The 14956-nt window shown below is 38.7% G+C and overlaps 1 protein-coding gene across 5 annotated transcripts in view; it reads right to left on the minus strand.

The window, feature by feature from the left end:
• Positions 1 to 14956, minus strand: part of ccpg1 (cell cycle progression 1) — a 70759-nt gene that overhangs the window by 26340 nt on the left and 29463 nt on the right. For 3 of the 5 annotated variants that reach the window (XM_073032833.1, XM_073032831.1, XM_073032836.1), the window contains exons 6-8: positions 11360 to 11614; positions 5907 to 5945; positions 1252 to 1373 (exon numbers count right to left, since the gene is read on the minus strand). In XM_073032833.1, the coding sequence (XP_072888934.1) occupies positions 1252 to 1373; positions 5907 to 5945; positions 11360 to 11614 (416 nt within the window). The remainder of the gene's footprint in view (positions 1 to 1251; positions 1374 to 5906; positions 5946 to 11359; positions 11615 to 14956) is intronic. The other 2 variants (XM_073032834.1, XM_073032832.1) reach the window with 1 other exon arrangement.

Below are 14956 nucleotides of genomic sequence, written 5' to 3' on the forward strand. Positions count from 1 at the left end.
CGGCCGTCTCCTCGTCAAGGGCGCTCACCACGTGGTAGTAACGCGTGGAATCAGAGGATATCTGCCGAATCTGGAACTGGGCTTCTGCTTGGCTAAACCACACGCGTGGTCGCAGCGTCCAGAAAGTCAGCAGTTTTAGCGAAACTGCGTGAACAGATGAAGAGTCGGTCATCTTTGGTCCAAATCCCGTTTGGACCATCAGGGTCACCAATGTAGCGATGTGCTACACACAGCGCTGAAATAACGACACGCAGTCGGTAAGTCGTTTCGAGACTAGTTTATTCAAACTTCGCGGCGCTGGCATTTAATTCCCTAGCGCCCGCCCTCTCTGGGCTGAAATGACGTCGGAGGTGCATTACCAAAGTCTCCCCCCGCGCGCTGGCTATTTGTGAGCCAGTTCGCCTGCGCAGAAAGTGGGTCGCCACAGTACATTGATTATGGAAGTGTGTATACAGAATACAACTGAGATACATCCTCCTGTGAGCCACCATGATACAAAGAAACAGCATGGAACCATTCAACAAAAACATCAAACACCCAAGATGCAAAAAAAAAAATGGCAAAAAGCAAGCCAACAACACAAGAGTATCAACATTCAACTAGGAGTATACATTTCAGTTCAGTTCAGCACTGCATTGCTAGTTGACTGCAGACCAGTCAGTCTTTGCCAAATCACCCCAAAGCCTCGTTGATCAACCATTCAAAAACAAGGGGTAATCACAATCCTGTGAATTTCAAAGACCCCCAAAAGACCCAGCCAAGAGCCTCACCGATCAATCCCCTGCAACATGGAACCCGAGATTCTTGGACTTTCCTCCAACAGCAGCTAGCCAGAGGGAGAGGAAGACCAGTTGCACCAGATCACTCAATCAGCACAAAAATACACCATCAAGATGTAAATCACAGATTCCAATTGCTAGCAGCCTAGAAGAATCATATTTGAAAATAGTAGTATGTCGTTTCGTGAATTGTGTGCAGGGTATCACCACTGGTCGTGCTGTTCACTGGCGCCATCATTACAGAGAAAACCATAATAAGTATTCATTTTATAGTTTCACTGAGACATGGTAGCAGAAGAGTTGCACAACATCAGTACACTAAGTATTTTTAAACCACTGAATATTCCAGTAAAATAGCATGTTTTACCATTTTATTGAGATTTTAATTGTACTGAAGATTTCATTTTAGCTAAGATTACACACATAGGAGTCTCATAGCTGTGCTTCATACTGGTATTTATTTACTACTCACCTTATTGTCTGCATTTGCCTCTTGATCCTTTTGACACTGAAAGAGATCATCCTTTACATCATTCAATTCATCTTCATGAAATTTTTTTACCATCTTCTGCTGTTCTTGTATTTGAGTTGTTCCTGCAATTAGCCAAAACAAAACATACCTATCACACTATCAAAAACAGACCTTTGGATATTGCCTTTACAATGACTTACTGAATGGTTACTGCATAAATATGAAAAATACATCATTCACATGCATCACATGCAAATAATGAAATGATTTCTGAACTGCAGCAATGCATCCCAAATATATAAACAAACTTTGTTAACATTTCCTTTAAGTAATAGTTGATATCTCATTAGCTAAACTTTACACAGTCATCACAACTTCATATTTCAATCAAGCATTCATCTTTATTCCCTTCAGCTTCAAATAAATAAATACTTGGAAACTGAAATTTACACATTGCCAAATAATTATTTCCATGAACTGATCACTAGAGATTTTACAGTAACAAAGGAATTTCTTTCCAACTTTGACTTTTTCCAGATGATACAAGCTCTGTAAATTAATCACTATAAATAAAACACACACAGGCAGATATTGAACTGCAAACACAAAGTTGCACAGCTATAGAGCAGATGAAAAGTTAATTATCTCTCTCCACAGATGTGGCCTAATTTTAAAATTGATATTCCCAACATTTTCTGTTTTGCTATAAATTGCCACATTATTTTGCATACACACAAAATATTTGAGACTATTCACTCTTATTTTAAAAGTTGGCTACAACACTATATGTACAGTACATGTCTTAACCTGCACAGGTGAAATCCATTCATCACAAGCTTCCCTATTCTAGCTGAATTGAAATTTTAACCTGAACCAATGACTTTTTCCCCATACAAAGATTTTGGTTTTTTTTTTAACCCTAATCTTTAAATATTTATTGCAGTTGATATTTTAAACAAGATACACTTTACACAATTTCTCCCATGTAAATGATGCATTCCCTTGAACTATCAACCTGAATTTAGGTTTCTGCTACCTCGATCCAGGCAGTCACCAACTAGACTTATTTTACTCACATGATAATACATGATAATTAGCCAGGAACAAACCTCTCATCCCTGCTCTAAATCTTTGAGCATTAATTCATTGCACTGTTGTTAAATTATACTTATGATTATTAATGCAGCCAGTTATGCCTTTAAACACTGTTTTATTGAAAGAGGTTCAAATTTAAAGATTTGAAAATAAGTCAGTTAGTTTCAGAAGTAATTTACACTAAGAAGCAATGTTAACATAGCATTGTAAAATGCAATTAGTCTTTGTACATCAACCTCCATTTTCCTTTAAATCACTTGACATTTTCAAATAAACTGGCCTGACATGCAGAATTACTGATGAGCAATTGATTTTATAATGTGTACGTGTAGTTCTCCAGTTCCATTTAATTACTGATGTAATGTTTCCCTTAGATTTGTCACTCACTTTGGCAAGTAGAGGAAGAGAGCTTCAGGGGACATGCACAATGGTTAATACCTAGTGCACACTGAGTAGTGGCAGAGCATTTCTAAAGTGGTGTAGTGATTTCAGTGCATTTAATGGCACCCAGATTAACTTCATTAATTTGACTTTTTCGTTGTTAAAAGCAGGACTCATTTGAAATGCACAATAGCATCCTGAAATTCTAAACTGATCTTTTTTTTTTAAAAAGATGGCATATCAACTGCAACAGTGAAATATTAAACCGACAAGCAAATTTAAACAAATAATTCATGAATTCAAATTAAATTCTAGCAATTGAGGATCAGAACACTGAGGGTTAGTTATCTTGATTGCCTAATCAACAAAAATAACTCGGATAAAGCACAAAATGTAAAGAGCAGGAGTTCAGAGATTGGATTCCAGTGGGAGGGTCAGATTTGGAAGGAACCAAAGAGCTGACAACAATTATTGGAAGGTGGATGGTGTAGTGGCGTTAGCACTGATCTTTGAGGCTGATAGTCCTGAGTTTGAATCTGGCTGGGTCCCAACCTGTGCATCAGCAGTATCTACACGGACAAAAGGCCTGGAAATCCTGCCACAAAACAAAAATGGACAACTTCACTTATCCACCATGAGTCGATAACGACTTGATGGCTCTGAACAACAACAAAAAAAGAAACAGAGGAGGAAATGTGAAGTTGTAAATTACACTCAGACCCCACTTAACACAGAGGATGCGCCCCTCGGAGGTGGAGCGCTATGTAAATGAGCACACTACGCGCGGTCATTACAACATTGCATAAATGGACATGTGTGCCTGATTTTAAAAAAATCATATCCAAGATATATTATTTTCTGTATACACAGTAATCCGTGGAGTAACGAACATGCAACAGGCCTAACCTGTACATCAATGGAGCAGCAACACCTCGCAGCAGTGGAGGGAAGCAGGTGATAGTTACATCCCAGAGGAGGGAGCAGGCTGTGGGTCCTCCCCTAACTTTGCCTCTTCTTCAAGTAGGCATCGAGATTTGACACCTTTTCTTCAGTTTCCCCTCATGAAGCAGCTCTCAGTAGCAGGAAATCACATTGAGAACACCTCTCTTTGCCTTATTGCTTTGTTCCCAGTCAGGGTCACTATCGATGAACTGGCCCATAACTTGTGTGATCGTGGTGATGCTAGTGCTAAGGAATTCTGTGATGAAGTTTCTTTCTCTTCTCCATCCGTGTCCTCAGATTCACCCAGGATGCGTTGCTCAGCCAATTTTCAAAGTTCTTCATTGTTAAGGCTCTCTCCATGAGAATGCAGTAACTCTTCAACATCAACTTTACGTACACCAGCCTCCAAACTCCATACCACTTGCATTTTCACATCCATCCTAATACATTTTCTAGACATGCTAATGCTTCTTCCTCACTGGAAGTTGCAGGCAGTTTTCCACATTATGGGTGAAAAATATAGAATAAATTGGTGAGGGAGCAAGAACATTTACACATGTGGGGGAGGCAAAGTGTGAACTAATGTGTGACTGGCTTGAGTGGCTCAGAGCGCATGTAAAGTGATCTCATCGGCTGATTTAATGTTTACTTAAATGCTGGCAGCTCGAGAGTCTTAAGTGTTGTTTAGAATGAATATTTTTCATTTTAAAAAGATATCAATAAAGAATTGAATAACCACATTGTAACAAATCAGTACTATGCAGGGTCTGAGTGTACATACATCAAAAACTGGGAATATTGGAGATAGAAGAATTTAGGTCATGTTGGTTTATTTGTTTCTTACTCAATACCTGGTTCCTTAAGGCTGTTATAGCCAGGGGTGGTAATGGGAACAAGCTCCACTATCTACAAGATGTTCCCAGTGGAGTGCACCTCAAATAACCTCTGACAACCAAGTCCAACTCCTGGCCTTCACATGTGGCTTAGCTACTAAGCCCAGCTGAACCGTTCCTACTGACGAAAAAGGGGCAAAAGCAGGTAACTGGCACCTTAAAACCAGTCGCTTCAGGCAGATGGGGCTCATCAGCCGTGACCGGCAGCTCATCTGGAAGGAAAACTCTGATCTCAAACCTCCGCTGCCCTGCTCATACCCACTCGTGGAGGAGGCTCCGGGAGTAAACCCCGGGGGAAAAGTCCAGAGCTAGAGTTCCTAAGGCAGTCCTAGAATTCAATGTTGACTCGCAACTCTTGAGACGCTTCTGGTACCAAACTATATCAGTTCTCTGCCATTCCGTTGGGTTCATTAGAAGCGTGAAGAGGGAGACCTCGCTATATGGCCAACAGCTTGTTCTCCATATCGTACTGCCCAGACTTGCGTATCTAGACAGCTAGGACACAATATCCATGGTCAACTCTGACCAAAGGGGGCCTCAGACCAGACTTAATACCTACTTTTTTTTTTAAAGTCTGAATTTTTAAAAACAATTTAGTATCCTCTCCTCAGAAATAATTCAACAACACAGCTCAAAGATAATAGAATAATAAATCAACACACACAAAATGCTGGTGGAACATAGCAGGCCAGGCAGCATCTATAGGAAGAAGTACAGCTGACGTTTCCGGCCGAGAACCTTTGCCAGGACTAACTGAAAGAAACTGACTGTACTTCTTCCTATAGATGCTGCCTGGCCTGCTGTGCTCCACCAGCATTTTGTGTGTGTTGCTTGAATTTCCAGCATCTGCAGATTTCCTCGTGTTTGCGGAATAATAAATCACTATTTTTCTTACCAAATAAATTAAACTACATAAAAAAGGGAAAGAAATCTAATTGAACAGGGAGAGGACTGTTTTATTAGATGTAGGCTTTAATCCTAGACAGAGCCCCTCCCACAAATTTCAAATCAGTTGTGTGTGTGTGTATTTTTATATATATATATATATAAATAAAATGTGAGATTCAATACAAATTACCGGTACTGGGGTAGAATCATTACAGAAAATAAATATTGCTACACCAGAGAGAGAGATATTAAGCTTAAAAAACAGTTAAGAGCACCAACTTAGTACTATCAACTAATAATCAATCTCCAGATACACACTATCTTTTTAAAATTCCAAGTATAAACTTAAAATATACATTTTAAAGCATTTTTTTTAAAAAGAAGTTTAATGGGGGCTATCAAAAGCAAGGTTGGCCTTCTCATACTCCCTATTATTTCAAATGAGCTTCGTCTCACCCCTCTTCAGAGGCAACTGGCTGCCATCTTGAAAGTCTCCTAAACAGGGATCAAGTATTAAATTTGCAGATTAGTCTCAACCCTATATACACATATTTCAACAGATGATACAATTACAAAAAAAGACTAAATACTTGTCCAAGTTTACAATCAGTCATGCACACAAATTGAAGTGTAGTGGTGTTGTTTCGTTTACCATTACACCACACATTCTAACCCTTTGTAAAGAAAATGTAAGAGCAGCAAAGAATGCTGAATGGTGTAATAGTGAAACATAGCCTATTGTTTTAAAATGTTAAGCCAACTGGAATTCCTTTACTGCTGTGTACTTTTGCAACATTTCATTCTTTGGAGGTATTGATTCTTCTATTTCTACATGTATTTTATTTCACGGCATCTACATTTGATCATGAAAATAAATACCAAAATATGCCTTAACCCATCACTAATTGCAATTGTCAACAAAAGAACCAAATTAATAGTCTTGTGAGTGGGTATTTGGATACATTACACGGAGGATATGTGTTATACAAGAAATAGAGCATGCACAGGTCATCCTCTGGTTACAACAGGATTCTGTTTCAGTGAACTATTTATACAAAGTTGTTAATGCAGTTGCAAATTGAGTTCCCATTGGACAAAAGATATCTGCAGCCCCACAACAACTAGAAAATTCCTCCCATTTGCTCATATCTATGGACTGTATATGAATTTATGCTTGAGCTTCTTAAGCTGGGAAGGACTTGTATTCTCAAAGCCAATGACAAATCTAACAATACGTTCAAATAGTTGAGATGGTAATATTAAAGATCCATTTTGTCACTTCAATTTTTTTTCTTAGCCTACATCTTTTTTTGAGCATGCACCCATTGATTCACACTAAGCTTAAGTGCAGGGTTTAACTGAATGAATATAGTTTATAGAAATTGTAAACATTGCAACAAAACCTCATTTAGGAATGTCACTATACTTTCAAAAGAGAAATGTATGCAAATAAATCCAATCAAAATCAAATATTATTGGTTCATCCTAATATTATTTGTACCTAGATTCCCCAAATTCATTTTCACTTTTCCCCACAGATTGCTGAATGCAAATGTTCAAAAACACTTTCCATTCTTAAAACGATCATGCATTGTCCTTTTATAGTTATACAGCACTTTCACAAGTTCATGCACATATTTAAAATAAATCAAAATTAAACATCAAATTTGCAATCTAAAGTTTCTTTTCTTGCATGCTACAGGAAATAAAAGATGTTTTTTCATACATTACACCAACTAATTTCAATAAATATGTACATGCTTAAGCAATGGAAGTTGCAAACAAAAAGTGTTAGGGTTTCTTTTCCTAATTAGCCAACTAATATTAAACCAAATTTTACGTGCTCTGAATGCTTCCAGGTTGACAATACAATCCTGTTGTTTACTACAAGAAAAAAACAGATCTTTACAACTGCACACAGTATCGCCAGTTCAAATGCCATTCCTTGAAACAAAAGTGAACTATCTGGTATTATAATACACTCCAAGAACCACACTGATGCTTTGAACTGATGGGATGGAATGCAGACCCGATCTCACTTGGTCCAGGTAGAAGACAAAACTGCCATCTTGTAAAAAGGTACATCTAAAATACTTTATACTCTCAGATACTGACAAAAAATGGGGGGGGGGGGGGGGGGGGGAGAAATATTTTGATATGCTTATACTTGCACAAATGTACAAGAAAAACAAAGCAGGTACCAACTGTGGTGAGTGGTACAATGGGGGGGGGGGGGGGGGAGAAAGTTGTTGATGGAAACATGAGAATGAAATGAGATTAGTGCAGGTGAATGGTTGATGGTCACAGCAGATTTAGTGGATTGTATGACGCCAAATTACAAATTTCTGAACTGCATGCAGTTAAATAGCTGGAACTCGATTGTCATTTATTTTGTTAGAAGTAAACAAAGAATTTTCCTTTAAGACCAACACTATTTTCACACTTAATCTGAGAGCATTTAGAGCAATAAAACTTTCAGCATCAAGGCTTCAAGTCTCTAGTTGCCATTGCATGTAAATTTGATAAAACATTCCCACATGATTCTTTATGGCTTTGGTTGCTGTACTCACTGCCTTTCTTACCTTCAAATTCACCTGAAAATACATAAAAAACTAACCATAAGCCACAATACAAAACACAAAGTTGTATGTCACAATGTATTACATTTAAAGAGACACATTTCTGGAAAGTACGGAAGTTCAGTTCCTCGAACTCACAAGAATAAGCATGTGACTATCCTTCCTTCTGCAGTTCAATTTACTGTTTAGTGTTAGGAATTAAAAATATATTTTGTTTTGAAAGTATGCTTTGCAATAGTGACCATACCATTCACTTTTATAATAAAAAAAAAGCTTTGCTTCTCTTTATTTTTGCCTTGTAACAGGGAATAAACAAAGATAAACTAATAAACAGCTTCAAGAACCCAGTTGCAAAACACAATAATCTGTGGCATACAAGCTTAAGGTCCAATTTTCAACTGTATTCCAAAATCCTGAAGATGGGCATTTCCATTAAAACTACATCTATTTGTTGTCTTACAACATAATATTCCATCAGCTACCTTCTGGCAACCAACAACAACAAGAAAGATACAGCAGAACAGACAGGAGACTAATTGCTAGAAACAGGAGTAGTTGCCGCTGTAGCACAATGCAGTATTGTTCTCTGACAAACAAGTCATTCAAAAATAATTCCTCCACCTAGATGCCTTTATAAACCATAATATTGTTTTACTTCTTCTGTTCTATTAAATTAATATTGCTATATAAAGCTCATACTTCCTATGGTGACTGGAAATATATGGCAGTCTCTGAACAGTGTAGCAAGATCATAATATAAACTACATTTTTAAATTTATTCATTTACGGGATGTGGGCATCAGCAGCTAAGCCAGCATTTATTGTCCATCCCTAGTTGCCCTCAAGGTGGTGATGAGCTGCCTTCTTAACCACTGCAGTGCGAGGTGCAAGTACATTCACAGAGCCATTAGAGAGGAGATTCCATGATTTTGACCCAGCAACAATGAAGGAACGGCGATGTTTCCAAGTCAGGATGGTGACAAATTTGGAGGGAGATTTCCCTGAAACAAACTATATATAGTAGCAAGAAAATGTTTGTGAACCCTTTGTAATTACCTGGTTTTCTGCATTAATTACTCATAAAATATGGTCCAATCTTCATCTAAGTCACAATAATAGACAAACACAATCAGCATAAACTAATGATGCACAAGTAATTGTACTTATCATGTCTTTATTGAAAACATTATTTATCATTCACAGTCCAGACTGGAAAATATGCATTTTGAATTTAATAACTGGTAGAACCTCCACAAAACATTTCCTGGAGCTGCTGAGCAGGCTTGCACAATGGTGAGGAGGAATTTTAAACCATTCCTCTATACAAAACTGTTACAGTTTATCAATATATCTGGGGTACCTTACATGAACAGCCCTCTTCAGGTCATGCCATAACATCTCAATCTGAACTCTGACTTGAATATTCCAAATCACAAATGTTCTTTTTCAACCATTCTGCTGTTGATCTACCCGTGTTTTGGATCATCCAACATCTATTAAACTTCAGGTGATGGACCACTACCCTAACATTCTCCTCTAAAATGTCTTGATACAATTTTGAATTCATTGTTCCATCAGTGATTGAAAGCTGTCCATGCCCTGAGGCAGCAAAGTAGCCCCAAACCACGATGCTTCTGCCACCATGCTTCACAGCTAGGATGAGGTTTTGATGTTGGTGTGCAGTGCCCTTCTACCTCCAAACATAGTGGTGTACATTTCTGCCAAAGAGTTCAGCCTCTGTCTCACCTGTCCACAAAACATTTCCCAGAATGCGTTGTGGAACATCCAGCTGGACTTTTGCAAATTTGAGACGTGCAGAAATGCTGTTTTATTAAAAAAAAGAGCAGCGGCTTTCTCCGTGGTGTCCTTCCATGAACACCATTCTTGTTCAGTGTTCTTTTTATAGTGGACACATGAACAGAGACTTCAGCAAGTTCTAGAAATTTCTGCATGTGTTTTGCTGTTACCCTTGGGTTCTTTTTCACCCCCTTCACCATTACACATTGCGTACTTGGTGTGATTTTTGCAGGACACCCTCTCCTAGGGAAAGTAACAACAGTACTGAATTTCTTCCATTTGTAGACAATTTCTTTTACTGTAGACTAATGAGCACTCAGGTCTTTAGAAATGCTTTTGTAGCCTTTTCCATTTTCATGCCTCTCTACAATTCTTCTTCTAAGGTCATGTGGAAGTTGTTTCGATTGAGCCATGGTGCACACAAATAGATAAACAGTGGCTATACTTCAAGGCTGCATCACTGTCTGGGCGTGGGGTGGGGGGGGGGCTCTATCGTGGGTACCAGCCTACAAAGTACCCAGGACATCAAGACATCTTCAAGGAGCCATGTCTCAGAAAGGCAGCATCCGTTATTAAGGACCTCCAGCGCCTTTCTCTCACTGTTACCATCAGGGTACCTCACCATTACACACTCAGTGATTCAGAAACAGCTTCGTCCCCTCTGCCATCCAATTCCTAAATGGATATTGAACCCTTGGACAATACCTCACTTTTTAATATATATTATTTGTTTTTTGCACGATTTTTAATCTATTCAATATACGTATTCTGTAATAGATTTACTTATTATTATTCTTTTTTCTTCTGTATTATGTATTGCATTGAACTGGTGCTAAGTTAACAAATTTCACGACACATGCCAGTGATAATAAACCTGATTCTGATTTTTCTTGAGAACAGCAGGCTGTCAGTATCCTGACTTTGTGTGTCTTTTTTACATATAGGACAGGGCACCTCTACAACCCACACCTCCAATCTCATCTCATTGATTGGAACACCTGAGTCCAAGTAGGCATGACCCCAGAGGTTCACAACTTTCTTGAACCTAGTCTGTGATTGTTTAAATAGTGCGCTCAGTATTAATGTGTTATTTTTGTGTGTTATTAGTTTAGGCGGATTGTGTTTGCCTATTATCATAATTTGGATGAAGATCAGACCACAGTTTATGAGTAATTAATGCAGAAAACCAGGTAATTGCAAAGGTTTCACAAACTTTTTTTTCTTGCCCCTATATTTGCTTTACTTCAATTTCCAATTCTATGAACTTAGAAAAAGTAAAGAAACATGAAGTAGTGTAACTACAAGATTACACCAACCAAAGTTACAGAACAATACACCTTTCTCCCCTCTCAACACCACATTCTATACAAATGCATTCAGTCATGTTTGCTCTAAATATCTCTCAATTGCTCTGTCATCATAAGCTTCCTCAAATTTTTGATCTAAACCATTTCCTCCTGTCATTTTTCTCATCTGTGAAACATCTTGAGACGTTTACTCTGAGAAAGTGACAAGGTGACAAGCTCAACTTACCATAAAAGTGCCCAAATCCCATGCTGAAAGCAACAACCAGTGCGAGTAAAATGCATTTATTCAGAGTGGTATTGAACCGGTGTTGCTGCTGCTGCTGCTGCTGCTGTTCACCATCTGTCCCGTCGTCCCTTGGTTTTTCTTCTGATTCGGTAGATAGAGTTCTTTTTCGAATACGTCGTTTTCTCAGATTAGGGCTGGATTTGCCACTGGTATCATCACTACTTGATTCATCAATGCTTCCTTCAAATGCAGATACTGAAAAAAAGATTGTACATATTATACAGGACCTTGCACAACATTATATACCTATTGGTAAAAAAAAACATAAAAAGCAACCTAAAAAGGTAAAACAAGGCTTCACCCTACACTTCTCCCTAAAAAGTTACTCAAGTTCCTAATCAAACTGGTTGTACTAGGTTGTTGCTCCAATCCACTGTGAACAAAAGAGTTTACGGAAGCCCATTATTAAACAGAGAACAATGGGTACTTTATCTATGCAGCATACCAGTGTAGTGGCCTGCCAGAGAAAGATAAATCTATTTTGCAATAAGTGAGAATTGTTCTTCAAATTGCTTCTGAAGTTCTTTGCAAAAAATAGATCAATTAACTTGTGTGCATTCAGCACCTCTTGATTTCCCTTTCTATGCAAGAGCAATAACATTTCAAACAGTAACATTTACACTATATTTTGCACCACAAATTTGCAACTTATTAAAGCAACACATTAGTTGAGGTAAAGAACTTCCTTCCTGTCAGTGGTTTTCTTTGCCCTATGAGAGGCTGGAGCAAATTCTAAATAAGGTAAGACAGCAGAAAGGCTTTGCAATCCTAGATCAAACAGTGTTATGATCACAACTAAAAGTGATTCTGCAGATGCCAGAAATCTTGAACAACACAAGGAGGAACTCTCTCAGGCAGCATCCGTGGAGAAGGAATAAACAATCGTGACACTTCATCAGGACTGGAAAGGAAGGGGGTAGAAGCCAGAATAAGATGTGGGGTGTGGGGGGAGGGGGGAGGAGAAAGAAAAAGAAAAAAAAGCGGGCAGGTGATACGTGAGAGAGAAGATGGGAAGGTGGGTGGGAGCGGGGAGGGTGCGAGGCAGAATGAAGTAAAAAGCTAGATGGAGGAGGCAAAGGGCTGAAGGAGTCTAACAAGAGAGGACCATGGAAGAAAGGGAAGGAGTGGAACAAGGGAAGAGAGAAGTTGTGAGTGTATAACCAAAACGGGAAATGAGGAAAAAAAAGCGAAGGAGGGAGGGAAAGAAATTACTATAAATCTATAAATTAGAGTGGACATTGATTTCTATCAGATTGCATGCCCCCACCTTCTTATTCTGAGTTCTACTTCCTTCCTTTCCAGTCCTGATGAAGGGTTTCAGCCTGAAATGTCAATCGTTTAAGCACTTCCGTAGGTACTCCCTGCTTTGCTGAGTTCTCCAGCATTTTGTGTGCTGCACAATAGTTATAATGTTGCAAATGAATCAAGACCATTTGTAAGGATCGGGAATTTAATTAAATGCGTGAAGAAGCAGAGATGAAAACAAGATGAGATTGGAAAATCACAAGACCGCAATCGTACATCACTGGACAGAGCACACAAACAGTTGTGGTATCTTAAGTTAGACATTATGTTGCATAGAACTTAAAGTAGTCTGGGGATCAAAGTCACATACAGGAGTTCCGGGGGGGGGGGGGGGGGGGGTGTGGAGGTGGGACATTTCAGGAGGAGGGAGATAGCATGTAGTTTAATAATGATCATTAAGCATTTAAAGGAAATGGCCTAATTCTGCTCCTATGTCTTGTGGTCTTATTAAAAATACAGATTTTGCAATTACATGGTTCAGCTTGCTATGAGTTGGGAAATGGAACTGGAAGCAAATGTCCAACATTTGTAACTAAATTTGAATAGAAATCTTCATAGCTGTATTTAGCCAAGTATAAAAGCATGAACGTCACTCTTCAGAATCTCTGGTCACCTGGACAAGCAAAGCCAACTGGTTCAGTATGACCATGGCACTTTGGAGAATCAGACAGCCAAGATAGATGCTCAGTCAATCACTCAATCAAGGCCACTTTCTTACATTGCTACTGTTATTGTGAAGGCATTCCCTTAAATATTTTGCATAAGGTGTTCCAGTATTTCAACCCAGTGACAATTCTAACGTATTCGTTATAGATAATGGAAGTGTATGTATGCTCAAGGTAAGGCATTTGATACATAATACCCTGCTACGGTATTAATGTGGCTATCATCTTTTCTAGCTAATGGCAACCCATAGAATATTGATGGTAACACTGCTGAATATGAAGAAATGGTTATGCCTGACTCTTACGTGGCACAGAAGTTCACACTTGAACATTGTCCACTCTTGCTTCACAAAAATGAGTTACTTTGTTAGCCGTGGAAATGCAAGTGGAACTGCACCATGCAATCTGTAATGAACATCTTTCTCACCTGATGGTGGTGTGAAAATTATTGATGAAATAGTTATTGATGATGGAGAATTGCTGGAACCAGGAAATCTTCCAGAGGTCATAGCTGGGATGTTCTGCAGGTTTTGACCAGTGGCCTCCAACAATCATCTTCTTTTACATAGAGCATGGCACTAACCTGTATTTCAGCAATCCAACCTTTTACCACAGTAGAGGCATAAAAATAAACTGGAGGGCACAAGTCTGAGGAAGGAGTTTTAGAGGGGATTTAAGAGTGGTTGTTAACTGAAACATTTAAAAGGCACACAGAGGATACAGTGAACAAAAAGGATTAGTGTAAATGTGCAAAAAATGCTCAGCATGATTGTGATTGGCCAAAGAGCCTGTTTCTGCACTGTACAACTCTTATGACCCGATGACTCTAAATACCAATTTTGCAGTAAAATACCACTTCCATTTCTGAAAGGTGAACAATAAAGCCGATTCTAGAAAGCTCCAAGAATCGATGGCATTATGGTGACTGACCCTTTAACACACATTCAGCCCAAGTGAAAAATACAAGATCCATTTCAGATCCCTCCCAATATTCTCTCTAACCAAATTTTAATCAATTCAGTTTGATATGCAGAAATAGCAAAGGATGGAACACATTGCTGATAGTGCTGATGACTTACAGTCCACAACTTGCTATCTCTCTAGCCAAGCTACACAGTGGCATTCACCCGAAGCAATAGCCAACATATTCTGTGTCCAAATGTCAGAATGGAGTCAACCAAGTTTGTATTATCTGAACTAAGATAATCCAACTGCTCCATGAAACTAACCAGCTCCCAAATTCCCAAACACACCTAAAACTCACCAGGTTCCTGATTTCCACACTGCCTCTGAAATAGCACGTAACACATTAAAAAATGTGTGCTGCATGTTAATTTTTAAAAATCCAATAATCCACCTGACACCTTTGAAGTCCTGAGCATGCCAGATTATCACTCATTTACTATAAATACAGATGTACTCTCAATCGAGGAAATGGAAAAATGTTATCAACAAGCTACAGTCACCAACGACCTATCGGCTAATGCAGAGTTTCAGGTTCCAGACTTCCTCATAGCCTTGGCACAAACCTGGTTCACACAGAACTGATTTCCAGAGAGACGAGAGT

Source organism: Hemitrygon akajei, chromosome 30 (assembly GCF_048418815.1).
Source record: "Hemitrygon akajei chromosome 30, sHemAka1.3, whole genome shotgun sequence".
In the NCBI taxonomy this organism is placed as follows: Eukaryota; Metazoa; Chordata; class Chondrichthyes; order Myliobatiformes; family Dasyatidae; genus Hemitrygon; species Hemitrygon akajei.